The sequence below is a fragment of the Arachis hypogaea genome, chromosome 19 (genome assembly GCF_003086295.3).
Source record: "Arachis hypogaea cultivar Tifrunner chromosome 19, arahy.Tifrunner.gnm2.J5K5, whole genome shotgun sequence".
Lineage (NCBI taxonomy): Eukaryota > Viridiplantae > Streptophyta > Magnoliopsida > Fabales > Fabaceae > Arachis > Arachis hypogaea.
In genome coordinates this window covers 133,997,741-134,022,576 of record NC_092054.1, presented here as the reverse complement: position 1 = coordinate 134,022,576, position 24,836 = coordinate 133,997,741, and the positions used below count along the sequence as shown (strand labels likewise).

At 37.6% G+C, this 24,836-nt stretch overlaps 1 protein-coding gene across 5 annotated transcripts; it reads left to right on the top strand.

Annotated features, from left to right (window-relative positions):
* Positions 1–416: 416 nt before the first annotated feature.
* On the top strand, positions 417–15,259 carry LOC112776558 (probable ribosome-binding factor A, chloroplastic). Of its 5 annotated transcripts, none has more exons than XM_072226848.1 (6): positions 455–722; positions 1,721–2,104; positions 2,236–2,409; positions 2,720–2,918; positions 3,203–3,320; positions 14,940–15,259. In XM_072226848.1, the coding sequence occupies exons 2-4, from the start codon at positions 1,742–1,744 to the stop codon at positions 2,855–2,857; spliced, it is 675 nt and encodes a 224-aa protein (XP_072082949.1). In that variant the 5' UTR covers positions 455–722; positions 1,721–1,741; the 3' UTR covers positions 2,858–2,918; positions 3,203–3,320; positions 14,940–15,259. The 5 variants fall into 5 exon arrangements, with proteins under 5 accessions (XP_072082947.1, XP_072082949.1, XP_072082948.1 ...); XM_072226847.1 differs by lacking the exon at positions 14,940–15,259 and adding an exon at positions 3,538–3,767; XM_072226850.1 differs by lacking the exon at positions 14,940–15,259 and adding an exon at positions 3,538–3,767 and having other exon boundaries at positions 3,198–3,320.
* The last annotated feature ends 9,577 nt before the right edge of the window (positions 15,260–24,836 follow it).

Below are 24,836 nucleotides of genomic sequence, written 5' to 3'. Positions count from 1 at the left end.
TATATATATATATATATATATAATAGACAAAAAAAACCTGTTTAAAAATACAATAGTACTACTAATCTTTTAATAAAATCGAAGCAAGGCTAGGTCATTCTAAATTCCAATACATAAAAGAAAGAAGAATGCTAGGGGACAATAATTTTAGTGTTTTGTAACTATTAATTGGTTATTAATAGTATTTTTAATGGTGTGAGATTATATTTAATAATAAAAAATTACTCAATTTTATTTTAATAGTTAAGTGTTGGTCAGAAAACACAAAAATTACTGACCTCCTAAATTTTTATTAAAAAAAATATAATAGATACTCTTATAATAATATTTTTACATAAAAATAATATTATAAATAATTAAATTAATTGATATATTTAAATAAATATATTTAATTAATTATCTAAAAATTTATAATTGTCATCTTTATATAAAGATATCATGCTGTGAATATTCCCAAGAAATATAGCCTAGCCTACTAATCTCTTGACAGATTCACTCACTCCCAGCCCCTCGTCGTCTCCCTCACTGGTTGCGGTGTCTTGCCCTCACCCACGACCCAACCACTCCTCAGTACTCACACACACTGCCCCTGGTTCTTTGGGTGCCGCCGCTCGCGTCTGCTCCACCGTGCTCTGCCTTGCTTGCTCGTCTTCCTTGTCGTCAGTCCCCTTCTCTTCGCCCTCTAAACTTAACTTCCTCCATAACCGCCGTGCTTACATCCGGTAATCTCTCTCCCCTCTCTCCCTCCTCTGATTTGTGTTGGATTTTAATAGATTTATTTGTGGTCTCTTAGAACATCCACGGCAGACAATAATAACTAGACTACACCTTATAGTTTGTACTTGTAATTTATTGGAGTGCTTCATCTCTCTTTTGCTAATTATACTTTCAGTTAAACATCTTTCTTCATTTTTATTTAATTAGATTGTGTAAATTGTAATATTATATATTGTATATATACCCAATTAATAAGAATTATGGAGAGAATTGGGGAATGGGAAATGGGATCCGTGTGGGGACTGCAGGGAGACGGGGAATGGGGATAGGGTTCAATTATCTCCCGCGGCGGGGATTGGGCCGGAATGGGGAGGGTTTTGGGGTTCTGGGACGGGGAGCAGGGAGGCCTCCCCCGCCCTCGCCCGGCCATGTTGACATCCCTAAAGCAACATATGACGGTGTTAAAGGTGTGTCTTGATTAAAGGGTGCTCATAGTTGCGATTTTATTACCATGATTGAATAATGTTTGGATGTAGATTAGTTTGGTTTTGATAGTAACTTTATGTTGTTTCCTCATCTGGTTTACCTTGAATTCCCCTTCTTTGTATTGGCTTTTCTCATTTTCCTTCCTAGATTTTTCAGTAAAACGAATTATTCTTTTTTATCTTCCTTCGGAGTTGATGTAAAAACTATGAGTTTACTACCTTGGCAGTTTGGCAATTGTGTGAGCGACATATGAAGGTGTTAAAGGTGTGTCTTGATTAAAGGAGTGCCCAGCGGATACTGATAGTTGCGATTTTATTACCATGATTGAATAATTTTGGATGTAGATTAGTTTGGTTTTGATAGTAACTTTAGGTTGTTTTCTCTTCTGTTTTGCCCTGAATTCCCCTTCTTTGTATTGCCTTTGCTCATTTTCCTTCCTAGATTTTTCAATAAAACGAATTATGCTTTATCTTCCTTCGAAGTTGATGTAAAAACTGAGAGTTTATTACCTTGGCAGTTTGGTGAATCTGAGAGAGCAATGACATACCTGCTTCCTCCACCACTGATATTACCATGCCCATGTGGATGGTGGAATCACATCCTTGCACCACCAAGCTCAACCGCAACAACAATGAACCCTGTTCAGAGGCGTGGTCTTAGTGGAAGTGGGCAGCCAGGGGAGGATTTTGTTGGTAGGAGTAGGAGTAGGAGCGTGAGGTGCATGGCCAATCCTAGGAGAGTGAAGATGGTGGCGAAGCAGATTCAGAGGGAGCTTTCTGATATGCTCCTCACAGACAAAGTCTTGCAGTTCGCGGTTCTTCCAGAAGCTTCCTTGGGCGCTGACCGCTACCTCTCATCTCTGACCACCATAAGTGATGTTGAAGTCTCTTCCGACTTGCAGGTATACTGTTTTGTGTCTTTTCCATCATCAACAACTTATATTTGGATGATTCCTTGCTCACCTAATTGATTTGGAACAGCATCAATTTCTGTGCTTTGTTTACGTGTAATTTGATTGCTCAACAATGATAGGTGGTTAAGGTGTATGTGTCCGTTTTTGGAGATGAAAGAGGGAAGGAAGTTGCGATGGCTGGATTGAAGTCTAAGGCCAAATACGTCCGCAGTGTGCTCGGCAGGCGTATGAAGCTTCGCTTGACTCCTGAGATACGCTTTATAGAGGATGAGTCTTTTGAGAGAGGAAGCAGGGTAAGATTATATGGTTACACATCTGTTGCTCCTTCCACATTCTCTTCCTCCTCTCTTCTTTATCAAGATCCCAAATTTTGCAATTTTCTTTAGAATATATGTAACATAGCTCATAATAAACTTGCTTGTTACTCTTTCTTGTATTCTGGTATAAACATATATGTCATCATTCACCAGCATGCTTCTGTAGCAAGTGCTCACTTATGCATGGCATTTTTTTGCCCCAAGTTTGAGCAACTTTTAGGACACTTTTGTTTTCTTTTCTGTGAGCGATTACTGATTTGATGCATCCACCATTTCAAAATTTCAGGTGATTGCAATATTAGATAAAATAAAAAATGAGAAGAGTTTGGAGAATCAAAACGGGGAGCTCTTGGATTCATCAGCGCATGATGATGATAATTGGGATGATGTAGATCCTGATGAAGGTATCATTTACGTGGACTAGCTGCCTCTCACGGTGCGTCATTATTTTGGCTGTTGATAGACAAACCATTCAGAGTTGATAGGTATGTTTAATCAAGCATTCATGATTAATTTCTGATGGCTAGTTTTAGTTTACTTTTATTAACTAGACTAGACTTTCTTTTGGGGTTGGAGGGGAGGGGAGGGGCGTTGTGCGACGTACGAGTTTGCTTAGCTTTAGAATGTCCGATTATGGCACCCCAATAGTGTCGTTGCTGTTGCTATTGAAGTTTTCCTACAACTGTAGAGGTCTCTGCATAACCAGAATTTAGTGCAAGAGATTTCGTCATATGTTCAGTACTGAATTCATTACTTATTTGAAGTGCAGGGAAAGTTGGCTATAGAGTGGGGCTATAAGTTTGGTAGAGATTGATGCCATGCCATTACCCGATCATGAAGCCAACCCAATGTCAACACAGTTGCCCACCCTCGCTAAGAATCATATCGTAAGGTTTTCTTCTCCTTATGTAACTGTTACCCAGGTTTGGGATGTCAGTATACAAATAGTTTTTCTTTGGTAAGTGGAAACTGGAAATGATAATATTTGCATTTCCCAAGAACTTTATGGTTAATATTGCTGACCAGATTTAGGTGTCTAACAATATTGCATGTAAATTGTAATTCTAGAGTTTATTTGGTTGTGATTTGGTCTTGAGTTCTCAGGATTAGCCACTTGTTACTTTTCGATGGCGGCTTATGGGATACAGATAGTAGCAGAAAATCGGAAGAGGGTATATGATCAAATGTGAAGAACACTAGGGAATGAGATCACCATCGATAAATAGCGTTAAAGAATTGTAACTTAAAAACTCCCGAGACAGCAAGACCTCTTTCTGACCACCGGAACTTGTCTCTTGAAGAAGCAATTTCTCATTCGAACTAAAATTAGAAAATATTCTGCTTGCATTTTAAAACTTAACTCTTAAGTATAAATTTTAAAATTTATATTTAATCGTTTTAATTGCATAAATACGAAAATCGGTAAGCATGTTACTAGTTCCTAATAATTGTGAATAGTGATAAATATTTGGTTACATCTCTTGCTTTGAAAATATACTAACACAACTTTGCTTTTGTGAATAATATTTATATCAAAATAACATTGTTTGTCAACATAAAATAATAAACAATCACCATATAAAAATATTTTATGAAAGGTTTTAGAAAGGAAGAGAATAAGGATTGCATATATCTTATAATTAAAGACATGTATAATGAGCTATAACTAGTGTGAAGACTCAATGTGGTGTAATAGAGAGATTTTTTATTGATATAAGATTACATCAGGGATTATCTTTAAGTCTTTACTTTTTTACATTAGTCTTGAGAGTACTCACAGAGCATATCGAAGAGCTTGTGCTATGGTGTATATTTTTTGCTGATGATATCGTTTTTATGGAAGAGTCAAGGGAAGACCTAAATAAGAAGTTGGATTTATGGAGAGAAGCTGTAGAAGTGTATGATCTGCGCATAAGCCGTAGTAAGAGTCAAGGGAAGAGTCAAGGGAAGACCTAAATAAGAAGTTGGATTTATGAAGAGAAACTATAGAAGTGTATGGTCTGCGCATAAGCCGTAGTAAGACAAAATATATGGAATGTAAGTTCGGCCGCCAAAGGAAAAACTCATACAGAGGTGTAGATTGGAGAAAACATCATACGAATAGTTAAAAATTTTAAGTATCTTAAGTGCATCATACAGGATAATGGAGAGATTGAACATGATGTAAATAATAGGATCCAGTCAAATTAATGGAGTGTGTTTGGTTTTATATGTGACAAAAAAATGTCTTTAAAACATAAAGGTAAATTCTATCGCACTGCTATCAGACTGACTATGTTTTATGGTACAGAGTGTTGGGTGGTTAAAGAGGAGTACAAACATAAACGTGACAGAGATGAAAATGTTGAGATGAATGAGTGATCATATGCGATAGGATAGAATAAAGAACGAAGATATAAGAAAGAGAGTCAGAGTAGCACCTATTGTGGAAAAGATGGTAGAACCGCGTCTCAGGTAATTTAGACATGTGAGAAGAAGACCGATAGAGTGTACTTAGTCAGGAGAGTGGATGAGATGGAAAATAGACAAGAGGTGAAAGATAGAGGAAGATCATCAATGAGATGGTAAACGGGATCTATATGTAAATGATTTCTCTGTAGACATGATATATGATAGAGTTTAATAATGTCATTTAATTAATGTAACCAATCTAATTTAGTGGAATAAAGTTTTGTTGTTGTTGTTGTATTACCAATACTAACAAAATAAACGATTATGAAAGATACCCTTACGGATATATGTTCCTATCTTTATTGTCTATCCTCTATCTCCTATGGTCCTTATGATTGCTGCCCACTTTTCCTATTTGGGACTCTCTCGGATCACTAAATGGCAAGACCTCTTTATCCAAAGATTCTTATCGCTTTAACATTAGTTGAGATTCTTTTTGGGTTTATTGCAAAGCATCTCCAGTCAACAATAGTAATACCAATAACATTATTTGAGAAAGTTCAGGACATGCAGTTCTTGACGTGACCTTCCATGTATTCTTACTGCACTAGCTCCCCGTGAGCCCATGTCTCCAATAAAAGAATCAATATGATTCTTTCCTTCAAAATAAGCAGTCCACACCTGGTTTCACAAATGTACACACACGTTGAGCAAACTCGTTGAGAAAAATTTAAAAGTAATATTTAGGGTTAAGTACGATTTTGATTTCTAAGGTATAGGTTAAAAAATTTTTTCGTTCTCAATATTTTTTTGCATACAAAATCGTCTTTAAGATTTAACTTAATTTTAAAATCGTCATTCGAACCAAAATATCCTTCTTCTTCTACACTAAATTTCCCAATTTTTTCTTTCCATCACAGCAGCATCTCTTTTTTTTTCTTCTTTTTCATCATTAATAGCACAATAAGAACATATCAAAAAAACACAAGAAATCAAAGAACAATGAAATCAGAAGAACAATAAAATTAGAAACACAACAACAAATTCAAAGAAATAGAATCAGAATCAGAAGCATAGCAACAATAAAAGTAGAATCAAAATCAAAAGCAGAAGAAACAGAAGCCATCAACCTCTGGCCGCTGCCGCCCTTAATGCGCTGGTTCTACCCTCCTTTTTTTCTTCTTCTGCTTCCTTCCAACCGCCACCCACCGTCGATGTCCGTCGAAAGCCAGCAGCCACCACAAGCGCCGCCTCTCCCTTCACAGAACACGTCACAGCGCCGCGTGCCATGTCGAGGGATTCGAAGCTGAAAACGACAAACTCGAAAACGCTTCTATCGATCCCACCATTCTCCACTCTCTACCTTCCCAATCTCTCACAACTGACCTCACTCTTCCTACCCCCATCGATCCCCAACACAATCCCAAACCCGCACCCTCCGATCTCCCGAAACTGCTGCCCACCACCTTCGATTTCTGGGACAAGGATGAATTCAAAGGCCTCCCATCGAACATCCCTCCTCTGATCACAATGCTTCCCACTCCAATCCTACTTCCCTTCCCACTTATTATAAATCCCACATAATTAGTGAATAATTAGATAATAAATTAATTATTAATAAAAGAAATTAGAAAATTGAATTTTACAATTTAATGAAGTAGAATTAATTAGAATATGAATTTTGACACTAATTTTAAAGATTTTGGCCTAAAATTAGGCCGAGCAGGCCGAATTAGATCCAAACTGGGTCCAAGGGCCAAAGCAATCCACTTATGCATATAAGCTTGAGCTCATTTGCCTTTTTCTTCATATGAGAAGCACTGGAACGCTCAGCAAAAGGGGGGGGGGGAAGAACACTCCCAAGTTACAAACCCTTGAATTGAATTCAAATCCACATAACTCTCAACTTCGAGTTTCGATTGCCGCACCGTTTGCAGCCACGCATTCACCGCGTCGAGCTCTACAAAGCCCAGTAACTAATTTCGGTAAGAAAACTTGTTTTCATCTCAGCCTCTCATCCTCCCTAATTTTCAAAAATTTAGGAGTTTGGTTATTGAAATTTGATGTTTGGTATTTAGGCTCAAATTAAGCTTGAGGGATTAGCGGGTTTTGTTCAATTGAGGCACGGGTAAGGTAAGAATTCTCAAACCCTAGTAAATTCCATAATTATTTGTGTTTGAGTATTGAAATTTTATATATGGATGTAATAAAATGTATTAGAAAGTGTATATGTGATTTTGGAACACAATTGTGGAGGTTGGAAGATTGGTTGAACCGTGAGTGTTGAAATCTTGGAGGTTGAACCGTGAGTGTTGAAATCTTGGAGGCTGAGTTTTGGTGCCAATTTGAGGTGTCTTTGGTTTAGGGAGAAATTGTTCAATGTATGGTTTTGGTTTTCCGTATGTAATATATAATGTTTTGTGAAAACTTAGGCTAGACGACCGGATGGGTTGAATTGTGTGTTTTGTGCATATTTAGTGCTTTTAGTTAATGTAATATGTGTTGATTTGATGTGGATATTCGTTAGGTTGGTGAATGATATGAATGTGGTGGATGGTTGATGAAATGATGATTTTAATGCACAAGAATGATATATTGATGATTTAGCACAAGGTTGTATTGAATGTGAATTTGTTGAGGTTAAACTTGTTGAAGTTGTGTATTGGGGTGCTATGAAATGAATGTGAGTATTGGGATGTGGTTTGGTATATTTTGATGCTGTTTAAAAGCTTGGAGTGCTGGTTTTGAGCTATGGAATTGTTAAAAATAGAGGTTTGAGATTTGTTGAGAAAAGCTGATTTTTGACCGAACTTCGGCGAGCTATAACTCGGCTCACGGACTCCCAGACTTTTTCAAACTTGTCATAAATGAAAATTGGGTCCGTGAAGTTGACGCCGTTCGAAGAATGAACTAAAAATGGTTTCTAATGGAAAAGTTATATGCGTTGGAAGTTTGGTGTGTAAAGGCGGATTCTGCAGCACTTAACAAGTTATACGCGAGCACACACGCGACGTGGGCATTTTATTCTGTTTAATGTCCCGCGTACGCGAGAGGGTGCATGCGTATGCGAGAATGTAAATGTAAGGGGTTGTTTATGCGAACACTTGCACGCGACGCGGGCATTTTATTCTGTTTTAATGTCCCGCGTACGCGGGAGTGTATATGCGTATGCAAGCAGGGTAAAAATGCACCCCGCGTACGCGAGACCATCCATGCGTACGCAGGACCCTGTTTTTCAGCAACATTTTATATTGTGATTTTAACATGATTTCAAACTTCTAAACTCTTATTTTTTACTCTCCAAGACCCTAAAACTTAATTGTAATGATAATGAAGGGTGTTGAACTATGAAGAGGGTGGTAACTTGGAAGTGAAGAAAGTTTGAGATATGATGAATTATGATTGAAAAGTGCGAAAATGTTATATAATTGATGAATATTGGCCACAATGATATTGAATAAATGAATATGAATGATATATTGGCTTGTGCACTTCTTATTATCTGAGATACGAGTTTTTCTGGGTAGATGCAGTGGCTTGCCCGTACTTGCTCTAGGTCGAGACTCGACACTCTGTTGATCCTACGTCGCAAGATGTGGCTGGAAACTTTAACTCCCCGGAAATTCTCCCAATGAGCTGAATTTGATTATGATTGAGAAAAAACTATGCATAGACTCTTGGGGATGCGCGCACTAGGGACTGTCCAGGGTTAGCTATCGGACATGTCGGGCTGGCTTTATAACCGACAGATGAGACTCATCAGCTATATGACAGGCCTACATCATATGCATATGTGTGTTTTGTTTGATTGTGCATTAATTGGGCTTGCCTATGTGATTATTATGCTTACCTACTATATTTGCTACTTGCCGTATCTATATCCTACTTGTGTTTGCTTTGTCTGTATTGCTTGTCTGTGTACCGGAGTTTTGGAGGATTGGAAGAAGGCGAGAAGTTGAGGGAATAAATAAAATTGAGTTAGACTTAGGAACCTTAGATAGCTCACCTTGTATTAAGGTTTTAAACTTTAACTCTAAGCTTTATATCTGAAAGTCGGAGTTCTAGGATCGCCTCTAGCTTTTTCGGGACTTTATATATTATGTATGCTGACACCATTACTATGCTGAGAGATCTGAGACACTGATTAGAGGTAATTGTAAAATGACTGGTAAAACTTTAAATGCCTTATTTGATACTGGAGCATCACACTTGTTTATAGCATTCGAGAAGGCTAGTGAGTTAGGACTGAAGATAGTTGTATTAGCCTATGAATTGAGAGTGCATAATGCTACTTCTAAAGCTATTGTGACTAGATTAGGCTGTCCCCAAGTTCCGTTCTGAGTTAAACAACGAGATTTTGTCTATGATCTGATTTGTCTGCCGATGACTGGTCTTGATCTCATTTTATGATTGGATTGGTTATCTAAGAATCGTGTTCTGCTTGATTATTTTGAACGGTCGTTGCAATTTATTTCGGAAGGGTCGGAAGGATCGGTTATGGCGAAGGGTTACTATCTGAAATCCGTTATAATAAACTATAGTGGGTGTGAATGTCAGGGTGTTATGCTATTAGCTGCAAATGTGTCGGGAAAGGAGTAAAGTTTAGATCGGATTCTGATTGTGAACGAATTTCCTGAAATATTTTCAGACGACATTCCCGAATTTCCTCCTTCTCGAGAAATTGAATTTGCGATTGAGTTGGTGCTTGGAGCTGGGCCAATCTCAATTGCTCCTTATCGAATGTCGCCGTTGGAATTGACTGAACTTAAATCTTAGCTGGAAGAACTGATGAGTAAAATTCCATCTGATCGAGTGTTTCTCCGTGGGGAGTGCCAGTATTACTAGTGAAAAAGAAGGATGGGAGTATGAGTTCGTGTGTGGATTATTGACAACTGAACAAGGTCACTGTGAAAAATAAATATCTATTACCAAGAATCGACGATCTGATGGACCAACTGCAGGGTGCTGGAGTATTTTCTAAGATTGACCTTAGATCTGGTTATCACCAGATAAGGGTAAGAGACGAAGACATTCCGAAGACTGCTTTTAGAACTCGTTACAGCCACTATGAATATACGGTAATGTCTTTCGGGTTAACCAATGCCCCGTTGGTGTTTATGGACTACATGAACCGGATTTATTGTCCGTTCTTGGACAAATTCGTCGTCGTCTTCATTGATGACATCCTCATCTATTCCAAAATCGAAGAAGAATATGCAGAGCACTTGCGAATTGTGCTACAGATTCTGAAGGAAAGAAAATTGTACTTGAAGCTATCTAAATACGAATTTTGGAAGGATAAGGTGAAGTTTCTTGGTCATGTGGTAAGTCAACAAGGAATTGTTGTGGATCCTACTAAAGTTGAGGCGGTAATGGACTGGGGGTGACCAACTTCTGTGATGAAAATCAGGAGTTTCTTAGGTTTGGCGGGTTATTACCAAAGGTTTATCAAAGGTTTTTCACAACTTGCGTTGCCTTTAACTAAGCTGACCAGGAAAGACGCGTCGTTTGCACCTCTGAATACGAGAAAATTTTTCAAGCATTGAAGCAGAAATTAACTACATCGCCTGTGTTGGTGTTGCCTGAGCCTAACGAACCTTTTAAGGTATACTGTAACGCATCATTGAAGGGTCTGGGGTGTGTGCTGATGCAACACCATAATGTCGTGGCATACGCTTCACGGCAGTTGAGACCGCACGAAACGAATTATTTGACTCACGATCTAGAACTTACTGCGGTTGTGTTTGCTCTGAAAGCTTGGAGACATTATCTATATGGCATCAAGTTTCAAGTCTTCTTGGACCACAAGAGTTTAAAGTATCTTTTCGATCAGAAAGAACTAAATATGGGTTAGAGGAGGCGAATGGAGTTGCTAAAGAATTATGATTTCGAGTTAAACTACCACCCAGGAAAAGATAATATCGTGGCAGACGCTTTGAGCCGAAAGTCGTTATGTGTTGCTTGGATGATACTTCGAGAAGAATAGTTGCTAAAAGCGTTTGAGAATCTGAACTTGGGTGCCAGAGAAGTGTCTGAAACTATGTGTTTAAGTCAATTGCAAGTTTCAAGTGATTTTAAGTCTGAAATCTTAAAAGCTTAACAAGACGATTAGGAGTTACAGAAAATGTTGTCAGCAATTGAGAAAGGAAAGTGATGGGGAGTTTCGTGGGATGGAGACGGAATATGGAGGTACAAGGGTTGGATTTGCGTGCCGAATGTTGGGAATTTGAGGCAAGATATCTTGAAGGAGGCACAAAGGAGCGGGTTCTCTATCCACCTGGGAAGTACCAAGATGTACCATGATCTGAAGGCGATGTTTTGGTGGCCAGGAATGAAGGGTGATGTAGCGTCGCACGTTTCTAAGTGCTTAACCTGTCAGAAAGTCAAAATTGGACACCAGAAACCATATGGAACCCTTCAACCTTTAGAAATTTCACAATGGAAATGGGAGAGCATCGCAATAGATTTTTCGTCAGGTTTGCCAAGAACTCGAGCTGGATTTGACACTGTTTGGGTGATTGTGGATCGACTGACAAAGTCGGCTCACTTTTTACCCGTTTGAATGAATTGTACCTTAGAAGAGCTAGCATGTTTGTACATCAAGAAAATTGTAAGGTTGCATGGCGTGCCTACCATCATAATCTCCGAGATAGATCCTGGTTTCAATTCTAGATTCTGGGGAGCTTTCCAACGGGCGTTTGGGACTCAGTTGAGCTTAAGTACGGCGTACCATTCTCAAACTGATGGCCTATCAGAAAGGACAATCCAAACGTTAGAGGATATATTGAGGGCTTGTGTTTTGGACCAGCTGGCGAGCTAGGATCGGTATATGCCGCTAGTGGAGTTTGCGTATAACAACAGTTACCATGCGAGCATCGGAATGACTCCGTATGAGGCGCTGTATGGAAAAAAGTCCCAATCTCTGCTAAGCTGGTATGAAGCTGGGAAAACAAGCTTGTTAGGGCCTGAGTATGTAGCTGAAACTATCGAACAAATCAAGAAATTATGAAACTGAATGCTTACTGCTCAGAGCCGCTAGAAAAGCTACGCCAATCAAAGGCAAAAGCCTTTAGAGTTTGAGGAAGGAGAGCATGTTTTCCTAAAGGTCACACCAACAACCGGATTGGGTAGAGCGATAAAAACCAAGAAGCTAAACCCTCGTTATATCGGTTCGTTTCAGATTCTAAAGAGAATTGGACCGGTAGCTTTCTGAATAGCCTTACCCCCGCATCTTTCGAACCTGCACAACGTGTTTCACGTGTCGCAGCTTCGGAAGTATACTCCTGATGCCAGTCATGTCCTGGAACCTGAATCGGTTCAAGTAAGAGAAGATTTGACACTTCAAGTAATTCCGGTTAGAATTGACGACACCAGCATCAAACGATTACGCAGAAAAGAGGTTTCATTGGTTAAAGTCGCTTGGAGTCAGGATGGAATTGAGAAACATACTTGGGAATTCGAATCCGAAATGCGGAAGGATTATCCATATTTATTTTCAGGTAACTAAATTTGATTTTGTGAGCAAAATTCTTATTTAGGTGGGTAGGATGTAAACCCCGCGTAATTAGTGAATAATTAGCTATTAATTATTAAACAAAGAAATTAAAAAATTAAATTTTATAATTTAATGAGGTAGATTTAATTAAAATATAAATTTTGACAATAATTTTAAAGATTTTAGTCCAAAATTAGGCCGAATCGAGTCCAAACCGAGCCCAAGGGCCCAACCAATCCACTTATGCATATGAGCTTCAGCTCATTTGCCTTCTTCTTCATATGAGAAATGCTAAAACGCTCAGCAAAAGAGGGGAAGAACACTCCCAAATTACAAACCCTTGAATTGAATTCAAATCCACATAACTCTTAATTCTGAGCTCCGATCGCTGCACCGTCTGCGGCCACACATTCACTGCATCAAGCTCTACAAAGCCCGGTAACTAATTTCGGTAAAGAACCTTGTTTCATCTCAGCCTCTCATCCCCCCCTAATTTTAAAAAATTTGGGAGTTTAGTTATTGAAATTTGATGTCTTGGTATTTAGGCTCAAATTAAGCTTGAGGGATTAGCGGATTTTGTTCAATTGAAGCATGGGTAAGTTAAGGGTTCTCAAACCTTAGTAAATTCCTTGATTATTTGTGGTTGAGTATTGAAATTTTATATATGGATGTAATAATATGTATTAGGAAGTATATATGTAATTTTGGAACACAATTGTGGAGGTTGGAAGCTTGGTTGAACCTTGAGTGCTGAAATCTTGGAGGTTGGGAACTTTAGAGGCTGGGTTTTAGTTCCAATTTAAGGTGTCTCTGGTTTACGGAGAAATTGGTCAAGGTATGATTTTGGTTTCTCGTATGTAATATATAATGTTTTGTGAAAACTTAGGATAGGTTGAATTGTGTGTTTGGTGCATATTTAGTGGTTTTAGTTAATGTAATATGTGTTGTTTGATGTGGATATTCGTTAGGTTGGTGAATGATATGAATGTGGTGGATGGTTGATGAAATGATGATTTTAATGAACAAGAATGATATACTGATGATTGAGTATAAGGTTTTATTGAATGTGAATTGTTGAGGTTAAACTTGTTGAAGTTGTGTATTGGGGTGCTATGAAATGAATGTGAGTATTGGTATGTGGTTTGGTATATTTTGATGCTGTTTAAAAGCTTGGAGTGCTGGTTTTGAGCTATGGAATTGGTAAAAATAGAGGTTTGAGATTTGTTGAGAAAAATTGATTTTTCACCTAATTTCCGCAAGCTATAACTCGGCTCACGGACTCCCAAACTTTTCCAAACTTGTCTTAAATGAAAATTGGATCCGTAAAGTTTACGCCATTCGAAGAACGGACTAAAAAGATTTCTAACAAAAAAGTTATGCGCGTCGAAAGTTTGATGTGTAAAGGTTGATTCTGCAGCACTTAACAAATTTTTGCCATTGTGCAGAACTCGCGTACGCAAACACAGACGTGACGTGGGCATTTTATTCTGTTTTGATGTCCTGCGTACGCGAGAAGGTGCATGCGTACGCCAGAATATAAATGTAAGGGGTTGCGTACGCAGACACTCGCACGCGATGCGGGCATTTTATTCTGTTTTAATAACCTGCGTACGCAGGAGTGTACATGCGTATGCAAGTAGGGTTAAAATACACCCCCTCGTACGCAAGACCATTCATGCGTACGCAGGACCTTGTTTTTCGGCAACATTGTATTTTGTGATTTTAACATGATCTCAAACTTCTTAACCTCTATTTTTTACTCTACAAGATCCTAAAACTTATTTGTGATGATAATAAAGGGGGTTGAACTATGAAGGGGTGGTAACTTGGAAGTGAAGAAAGTTTGAGATATGATGAATTATGATTGAGAAGTGCATAAATGTTATATAATTGATAAATATTGGCCACAATGATATTGAATGAATGAATATGAATGATATATTGGCTTGTGCACTTCTTATTATCTGAGATACAAGTTTCCTTGATAGATGCAGTGGCTTGCCACCACTTGCTCCAGGTCAAGACTCGATACTCTGTTGACCCTACGTCGCAAGATGTGGTTGGACATTTTAACTCTCCGAAAATTTTTCCAATGAGCTGAATTTGATTATGATTGAGAAAAAGCTATATATAGATTCTTGGGGATGCGCGCATGAGGGACTGTCCAAGGTTAGCTACCGGACATGTCGGGCTGGCTTTATAACTGATAGATGAGACTCATCAGCCATAGGGTAGGCATACATCATATGTATGTGTGTTTTGTTTGATTGTGCATTAATTGGGCTTGCCTTTGTGATTATTATGCTTACCTGCTATATTTGCTACTTGCCGTATCTGTATCCTACTTGTATTTGCTTTGTCTGTGTTGCTTGTCTATGTACCGGAGTTTTGGAGAATTGGAGGAAGGCGAGAAGTTGAGGGAATAAGTAGAATTGAGTTAGACTTAGGAACCTTAAATAGCTCACCTTGTATTAAGGTTTTAAACTTTAACTCTAAGCTTTATATCTGAGTGTCGGAGTTCTAGGATCGCCTTTAACTTTTGCGGGACCTTATATATTATGCATGCTGGCACCATTACCATGCTGAGAACCCCGGTTCTCATCTCATGCGTCTTTTTCAGATGCAGGTCGAGAACCACCTCACTAGGCGTCTGGACTTACTCTGCAGCGAAGTGGGGCTCTTGGATGTTGTATCTTGTTATGTTTAAATATATCTATATGCATAGAACTCTCCGTATATATATGTTTTACTTTTATGCCTCATAAAGGTTTGATGGAGACATAGGGTATGTTTTGAGCATTTTGTATCTTGGGATTATATATATATATATTCTCCGGCCAACCGTAGTTTCGCAGGTTGAGCCTGGAGCTTGACTATTTTGTATCCTTGACACTCCGATCCTATTATATATGTATGTATCTAAACTTTCTTTGTATGCAAGTAATCATTGTCTTGAGCGTTGTGCTTTTATTTTTCACGATTTGCTTAAACCAACTTTCAAAAGCTTTATGTGGTAGGGTGTTACATTATGGTATCAGAGCAGTTCGTTCCTGTAGAGCTTGAGGGACGGACTGACTATATTTCTGAACATACTCTGGGTGTTTATACATGCTAAATTAGGTTATCTAACTGATATATGTGGCATGAATGTTCATGAGCATGTACTTGGGACTTTGAAGTACTAGACTTATGATATTGAAACTGATTAACTTGATATCACTTGTTTAGTGTGAACAGGGACCAATTCAACTTTATATCTCCAATGTCACAACACACTCACCAATTGGAAAATGAAACGTGTGAGTCTCGCGTCGCCATCTCTCAATCAGAGCATTAACCAATGCCGACTGACATTGGATTACTTCAATATGAAAAACATGATAAAAATCAGTCTCCCGTAAAATGCCCCTCCACAATTTGATTGTACGGATCCGGTAGCATTAAATGATCACATATTAACATCCGTAAACTCTACAAATGTAGACATATATCACATTAATCAAATATAACCATAATTAATTAATTAATAATATTTAACATCTCATTCTCATTATCACATAAACAATAAAATATAATTATATTAACAATTATATTATTAACTACTCAAAATATATTACATTTATATTTCAAAAATTTCACATTCTACTTATTAGCTTCTAACAATAATTAATAAAACTAAAATAAATCTAAAATATAAATCTAATTATTATTATTACATCCATTAAAACTATATTTTCTAATATCTAAATCCTATTTATTTTATAATAATAATTATTCATTATTTTATATTTATATAACTAGAATATAAGATTAAACTCCTCAATATTATTGTTATATATATATATATATATATATATATATATATATATATATATTATGTACCGCAAAAAAATTTGTTTATAATCATAAATAATTTATTAAATTCATATTTATAATTTACTGTTATTAACATAATTAATTTACTACCTAAACTAGACTAAACTAACTGTCACAATAATAATAATAATAATAATAATAATAATAATAATAATAATAATAATAATAATAATATACCGCAGTTAATTAATACTTACTCACTTCACTAACTAAATTATTATATTTAAACAACTTCAAAATTTTAACTAACTTTCAGTCCAATGCAATAAAATAAATATTAATTACACATCTATCTAATAACAATACACACTAATTAATAATTAAATATCTAAATAATATATTTATAATAAAAATTAATTTAATTATTATTCAAAAATCTTTAAAATTTATTTTATTTTGCTGTTGGCTTCTAACAATTAATAACAATATTAATATTAATATTAATACATACCTACAATCTATTTAATAATAATTACTACAATAAACTAATCTTTAATGTTATCATTATTATTTATATTAAATCAAATTATTTGGTAATAAAAAATTTATATAATTAAGATGACTAAAATAATTAATAATGTAAAATTTTGGATTATTAACTTTTTTTTTTATTTTTGGTCTCCTTGACATTGTTAATTGTTGATTTTTGGTTTTTCTTGCAGCTGCTTCTTGTTGAATTTTTTTAGGTTCAATGAAAGAAGAGAAGGGAGAAATGTGGGATTGGGTTGCTGGAGAGTGAAGAGATGAGTGGGTGGGGTTAGTTGGTTTCAAAGTGGGTCTACGGACTTGGGCCTACATACAAGATGCGTGGCTGTTGGTATGCAAATCAGATGGTCCGATTTGTGTACTCCAAATCCTGTAATCGGACCATCCGATTACTCTCCCTCAAATCAGACTGTCCGATTTCTTCATCGCAGTCACTACACCTCTGTGAAACACGCCGACCCCAATAACGCAGCTATACACCATGCTTACCTCCATATCAAAATTAAAAAAGTGTACAGTTGTGTTTATAAAAAATTGATAGTTAAAAATCGTTATATGATAATTCAGTTAAATTTATTAAATTATTTGACGGTTATTAAATATTAATTTTATATAAAGATAATTGTATGTAAATTTTTATTTTTATTTTTTAGGACTTAACTATGTTATATCTTTACTCTTTAGACATAAATTAAGATAGTTATTAATAAAATTTTTTAATTTTTATTTAAGAAATATCTAATAAATATATTAAAAATTTAATTTTTTATTTTTTAAATTAATAAATTTACCTTATGTGAATATTTGTCAGCTGAATCATATTTTTAGGGGTAAGTATTATTTTGGTCCCTAACGTTTAGAGTCGGAATTAAATTTGTCCCAGCGTTATTTTGGATTTAAAATCGTCCCCAACGTTTTAAAACGGTATTAAAATCGTTCTTTTTAATTTTTTTTAAATGACAAAAATTCCCATTTTTCACCGGTTCACTACTCCTCTTCTTCTTATTCTATTAACAAAATTAAAACTACAAATCCTTCTTCTTCTATTAACAAAATTTAAAATTATAAATCCTTAAATATAATTAACAAAACTCAAGATTGTGATGAAAAAAATAAGAACAAAAATTAAGAAATTAGAAATTGTGATGAACAATATCAAATTCTCAAATTCAACAACAACAACAACAATATGTTCAGATTTAAAAACAAAAACAAAAAGAATGAGAAAAACAACAGCATCTAGAAGCAATCCAGAAACAACAACAGAATAAAAATAAGAACAAAAATTATTTTTCAAATCCAATAACAACAACAATAACAACAACAACAACAACAAATTCGGATTAAAAAAATAAAAACAGAAAATGAAAAAAGCAACAGCAATCCGGAAACAAGAACATAACAAAAACAAGAACAATGATTAGAGAAGGTGGTTGCAATAGCAGCAGCGACGTAGGGAGGGGAGCAGCTCGGCAACGATCTCCTTCAGCCTCGACGGAAACCGTTGCAGGATTTGTGATGAATTTGAAAATTAGGGATTGTAATGAATTTGAAAATTAGGGATTGTGATGTATAAGAACAGGAATTAGGAACTTGAATCTTAATTTACCTGTGATGGTAGTGACTGTGGAGCTGCGTGGTGGTGGTGATAGTGAATCTAGATAGCGGAGAGTAGGGAAGGAAGGGAAAGGGAGGTGATAAACCCCAATTTTGTGGTTTATCTTGTGCTTAATTTAGGGAATTTTATCGACTTTTCTCCCATTTATTCAATGAAATAGCATGATTTTGTAATTCTCCCTTAATTTGTGCTTAAGTGTAAAAATATACTTTTTAGGCCATTAATTTGCTAATTTTAATTCACCTTTGATTCCACTAGATGCCTTAATGTGTTTGTTAGTGAATTCAGGTTGAAAAGGCTAGGAATGGATCAAAGGAGGGAAGAGAAAAGCATGCAAAGTGAAAAATTCATGGAAAAATAAGGATTTGGAGTGCATATATCGACGCGCACACGTGACAGACGTGCACGCGTGATAGATGCGCACGCGTGGAGATGAGGTCGCCAGGCGATGCATATGCGTGACATGACGTGTACGCGTGACCCATGCGTACGCGTCACAGCAGGCACGTGACCTCATTAAAGTGAAAACACTGGGGGAAATTTCTGAGCTTCCCAGGCCCAAATCCAACTGATTCTAGAGACTATTTCATGCAGAATTGAAGATTGGACAAGGTGAGAGCACTTAGATTAGTTATGATGAGCCTTTAGTTAGTTTTCTAGAGAGAGAAGCTCCCTCTTCTCTCTAGAATTAGGTTAGGATTAGGTTAAATTCTCTTAGATCTAAGTTTAATTTCATGTCTTATCTTGTTTTCTTTATAATTTCTTGTTCTATTGTCTTGATTTCCCTATTTCCTGTAAAACCCAGTTAATTAATGACTAATTAATCCGCAAATTAAAATATATTCTAGAAAATGAGAAAATGAAGTTTTTTGGTTTAATGTGATAGAGAAATTTAAAATGAGAATTTTGACATCAATTTTAAAGAAATCGGCCCAAGATTGGGCCGAATGGGCCGAACCAGGCCAACCAGACCCAAGTTGGGCCCAAGGGCCTAGCCAAGCCCTCATTCATTAAAGAGAGTTCAACTCTCTCTCTCCCTCAAACAAACACACACGCTGAACATAAAGGGAGAGGGGGAGAAGAAACATAAACCCTTGTTCCAACTTCCATTGATCACAAATTTTGATCCGGAGCTCCGATTGACACACTGTTTACGGTCACGCGACCGTGGTGTTGAGCTCTACAAAACCCACACAATCAATTTTGAGGTAAGCCATAGTTTCATCTTCGAACTCACAGCCCTAGATTTCAAATTTATTGGGCAACAATGTTGAAATTGTGAGCTTCTTTGTGTTATAGGATCAAATTAACTTGAAGGAAAGGCTTGTTCTTGCTCCCTTGATCCTTACGTAAGGTAAGAGATCTCAAACCCTAGTGAAAATGTTGAATTTAAGGTGTTGGGTACTGAGTTATTGTGTTTTGGTGTGATATTGTGGCTTAGGTATTATATATATATGTGTGTTATATGTGTGTGTGTGTGTGTGTGTGTGTGTGTGTGTGTGTGTGTGTGTGTGTGTGTGTGTGTGTATTTGAGAAGTTTGGGAAGGAGCTTTGTGCTTGGAAATCTGATTTTGGGAGCTTTGAAACATTAGAAGTTGAGAAAAAAGTGAAAATTGAAGTGTTTCGGGTGGAACGGGAATCAGTCAAGGTATGGTTTCTGGTTCACGAAATTGTGATCTCTAAAACGGCGCCAAAAACTTGGTACGCACGAATGTAATCTCAACTCTTTGTCACTACTCCGCACAACTAACCAGCAAGTGCACTGGGTCGTCCAAGTAATAAACCTTACGTGAGTAAGGGTCGATCCCACGGAGATTGTGGGCTTGAAGCAAGCTATGGTCATCTTGTAAATCTCAGTCAGGCGGATTCAAATGGTTATGGAGAATTGATAATTAAAAGATGAATAAAATATAAAATAAGATAGAGATACTTATTGGTGCACGAAATTGTGATCATCAATGGCGCCATCAACATGGTACGCTCAATTGTAATCTCAACTTTTTATCACAACTTCGCACAACTAACCAGCAAGTGCACTGGGTCGTCCAAGTAATAAACCTTACGTGAGTAAGGGTCGATCCCACGGAGATTGTTGGTATGAAGCAAGCTATGGTCACCTTGTAAATCTCAGTCAGGCGGATATAAAATAGTTATGGAGTTTTCGAACATAAATAATAATAAATAGAAAGTAAAGATAGAAATACTTATGTAAATCATTGGTGAGAATTTCAGATAAGCGTATAGAGATGCTTTCATTCCTCTAAACCTCTGCTTTCCTGCTGTCTTCATCCAATCAGTCTTACTCCTTTCCATGGCAAGCTTTCTGTAAGGGCATCACCGTTGTCAATGGCTACATCCCATCCTCTTGTGAAAATGGTCCAAATGCTCTGTCACGGCACGGCTAATCATCTGAGGTTCTCGATCATACTGGAATAGGATTCACCCTCCTTTTGCGTCTGTCACTACACCCAGCACTCGCGAGTTTGAAGATCGTCACAGCCATCCCTTCCGAGATCCTACTCGGAATACCACAGACAAGGTTTAGACTTTTCGGATCTCAGGAATGGCCATCCATGGGTTCTAACTTATACCACGAAGACACTAATAACTTGGACTCGGTCCCCTGTATTAGATATCCAAGAGATAATCATCCAATCTAATGTGGAACGGAAGTGGTTGTCAGGCACGCGTTCGTGGGGGAATGATGATGATTGTCACGTTCATCACATTCATGTTGAAGTGCGAATGAATATCATAGAAGCGGAATAAGTTGAATTGAATAGAAAAACAGTAGTACTTTGCATTAATTCATGAGGAACAGCAGAGCTCCACACCTTAATCTATGGAGTGTAGAAACTCTACCGTTGAAAATACATAAGTGAAAGGTTCAGGCATGGCCGAATGGCCAGCCCTCATAATCTAAGAACCAGGCGTCCAAAGATGATCCAAAGATGATCCAAAGATGTCTAATACAATAGTAAAAAGTCCTATTTATACTAAACTAGTTACTAGGGTTTACAGAAGTAAGTAATTGATGCATAAATCCACTTCCGGGGCCCACTTGGTGTGTGCTTGGGCTGAGCTTGAATGTTACACATGTAGAGGTCAATCTTGGAGTTGAACGCTAGCTTGTAACGTATTTCTGGCGTTCAACTCTGGCTTGTGACGTGTTTCTGGCGTTTAACTCCAGACAGCAGCGTAGAACTGGCGTTAAACGCCCTTTTACATCGTCTAAACTCGGCCAAAGTATAGATTATTATATATTGCTGGAAAGCCCTGGATGTCTACTTTCCAACGCAATTGGAAGCGCACCATTTTGAGTTCTGTAGCTCCAGAAAAGCAACTTTGAGTGCAGGGAGGTCAGAATCCAACAGCATCAGCAGTCCTTCTTCAACCTCTGAATCTGATTTTTGCTCAAATCCCTCAATTTCAGCCAGAAAATACCTGAAATCACAAAAAAACACACAAACTCATAGTAAAGTCCAGAAATATAAATTTAACATAAAAACTAATAAAAACATCCCTAAAAGTAACTAGATCCTACTAAAAACATACTAAAAACAATGCCAAAAAGCGTATAAATTATCCGCTCATCACAACACCAAACTTAAATTGTTGCTTGTCCCCAAGCAACTGAAAATCAAATAGGATAAAAAGAAGAGAATATACTATAAATTCCAAACTATCAATGAAACATAGCTCCAATTAGATGAGCGGGACTTGTAGCTTTTTGCCTCTTGAATAGTTTTGGCATCTCACTTTATCCATTGAGGTTCAGAATGATTGGCATCTATAGGAACTCAGAGTTCAGATAGTGTTATTGATTCTCCTAGTTCAGTATGATGATTCTTGAACACAGCTATTTTATGAGTCTTGGCTGTGGCCCTAAGCACTTTGTTTTCCAGTATTACCACCGGATACATAAATGCCACAGACACATAATTGGGTGAACCTTTTCAGATTGTGACTCAGCTTTGCCAAAGTCCCCAATTAGAGGTGTCCAGGGTTCTTAAGCACACTCTTCTTTTTGCTTTGGACCATGACTTTAACCGCTCAGTCTCAAGTTTTCACTTGACACCTACACGCCACAAGCACGTGGTTAGGGACAGCTTGGTTTAGCCGCTTAGGCCCGGATTTTATTCCTTTAGGCCCTCCTATCCACTGATGCTCAAAGCCTTGGGATCCTTTTTATTACCCTTGCCTTTTGGTTTTAAGGGCTATTGGCTTTTTGCTCTTACCTTTTGGTTTTAAGAGCTTTGGCTTTTTCTGCTTGCTTTTTCTCTCTTTTTTTTTCTATTTTTTTTTCTCGCTATTTTTTTCTGCAAGCTTTGTTCTTTGCTGCTTTTTCTTGCTTCAAGAATTATTTTTATGATTTTTCAGATTATCAAATAACATGTCTCCTTATCATCATTCTTTCAAGAGCCAACATATTTAACATTCTTAAACAACAACTTCAAAAGACATATGCACTGTTCAAGCATACATTCAGAAAACAAGAAGCATTGTCACCACATCAATATAATTAAACTAAGTTGAATGATAAGTTCGAAACTCATGTACTTCTTGTTCTTTTGAATTAAAACAGTTTTCATTTAAGAGAGGTGATGGATTCATAGGACATTCATAACTTTAAGACAAAGTTACTAAATACTAATGATCATGTAATGAAGACACAAATAGATAAGCACTTAACATAGAGAAAACGAAAAACAGAGAAAGTAAGAACAAGGAATGAGTCCACCTTAGTGATGGGTGCGTTTCCTTCTTGAGGAACCAATGATGTCCTTGAGCTCTTCTATGTCTCTTCCTTGTCTTCGTTGCTCCTCCCTCATTGCTTTTTGATCTTCTCTTATTTCATGAAGGATGATGGAGTGCTCTTGATGTTCCACCCTTAATTGTCCCATGTTGGAACTTAATTCTCCTAGGGAGGTGTTGATTTGCTCCCAATAGTTTTGTGGAGGAAAATGCATTTGAGGCATCTTCGGGATCTCATGGTGATGAGCTTCATGTGCCTCTTGAGCTCCATGAATGGGCTCTCTTGCTTGCTCCATCCTTTTCTTAGTGATGGGCTTCTCTTCCTCAATGGGAATGTCTCCTTCTATGAAAGCTCCAGCTGAGTAACATAGATGGCAAATAAGATGAGAAAAAGCTAGCCTTGCCATGGGGGAGGACTTTTCGGCTATTTTGTAGAGTTCAAGGGAGATGACTTCATGAACTTCTACTTCTTCTCCAATCATTATGCTATGAATCATGATGGCCCGATCCACAGTAACTTCGGATCGGTTGCTAGTGGGGATGATGGAGCGTTGTATGAACTCTAACCATCCTCTAGCTACAGGCTTGAGGTCCAGTCTTCTTAGTTGAACCGGCTTGCCTTTGGAGTCAATCTTCCATTGAGCTCCTTCCATACATATGTCCATGAGGACTTGGTCCAACCTTTGATTAAAGTTGACCCTTCTAGTGTAGGGGCGTGCATCTCCTTGCATCATAGGCAAGTTAAATGCCAACCTCACATTTTCCGGACTAAAATCTAAGTATTTCCCCCGAACCATGGTGAGATAATTCTTTGGGTCCGGGTTCTTACTTTGATCATGGTTCCTAGTGATCCATGCATTGGCATAGAACTCTTGAACCATTAGGATGCCGACTTGTTGGATGGGTTTTGTTAGAACTTCCCAACCTCTTCTTGGATTTCATGTCGGATCTCCGGATACTCATTCTTCTTGAGCTTGAAAGGGACCTCAGGGATCACCTTCTTCTTGGCCACAACATCATAGAAGTGGTCTTGATGAGCTTTGGAGATGAATCTTTCCATCTCCCATGACTTAGAGGTGGAAGCTTTTGTCTTCCCTTTCCCTTTTCTAGAGGATTCTCCGGTCTTAGGTGCCATCAATGGTAATGGAAAAACAAAAAGCTTATGCTTTTACCACACCAAACTTAGAATATTGCTCGCCCTCGAGCAAGAGAAGAAAGAAAGGATGAAGAAGAAGAAGAAAATATGGAGAAGAGGGGGAGAGGTGTATTCGGCCAAGAAGAGAAGAGAGGGTTGTGTTGTGTGAAAATGAGGAAGAATGGAGGGCTTTATATAGGGAAGAGAGGGGGGGTTAGGTTCGGCCATTTAGGGTGGGTTGGGTGGGAAATTGATTTTGAATTTTGAAGGTAGGTGGAGTTTATGAGGTAGGTTTATGGGGAAGAGTGGATGGATGTGAGTGGTGAAGTGGTGATAGGGAAGAGAGATTGAGGTGATTGGTGAAGAATTTTGGGAAAGAGTGTTTATGGGATTGTGTGAAAGAAGGGTGAGAAGAAGTGAGTGGAGGTAGGTGGGGATCCTGTGGGGTCCACAGATCCTGAGGTGATCCTGTGGGGTCCACAGATCCTGAGGTGTTCAAGGATTTACAACCTTGCACCAAATTAGGCATGTAAAATGCCTTTGCACATAACTCTGGGCGTTCAGCGCCAGATTGGTGCTTGTTCTGGGCGTTGAACGCCCATTTGTTGCCCATTTCTGGCGTTGAACGCCAGAACCATGCTTGTTCT

Coding starts and splice junctions, on each gene's coding strand:
- LOC112776558 (XM_072226848.1), top strand. CDS start 1,742: ATGACATACCTGCTTCCTCCACCACTGATATTACCATGCCCATGTGGA. Junction 2,105..2,235: donor AAGTCTCTTCCGACTTGCAG/GTATACTGTTTT, acceptor CAACAATGATAG/GTGGTTAAGGTGTATGTGTC. Junction 2,410..2,719: donor CTTTTGAGAGAGGAAGCAGG/GTAAGATTATAT, acceptor TCAAAATTTCAG/GTGATTGCAATATTAGATAA.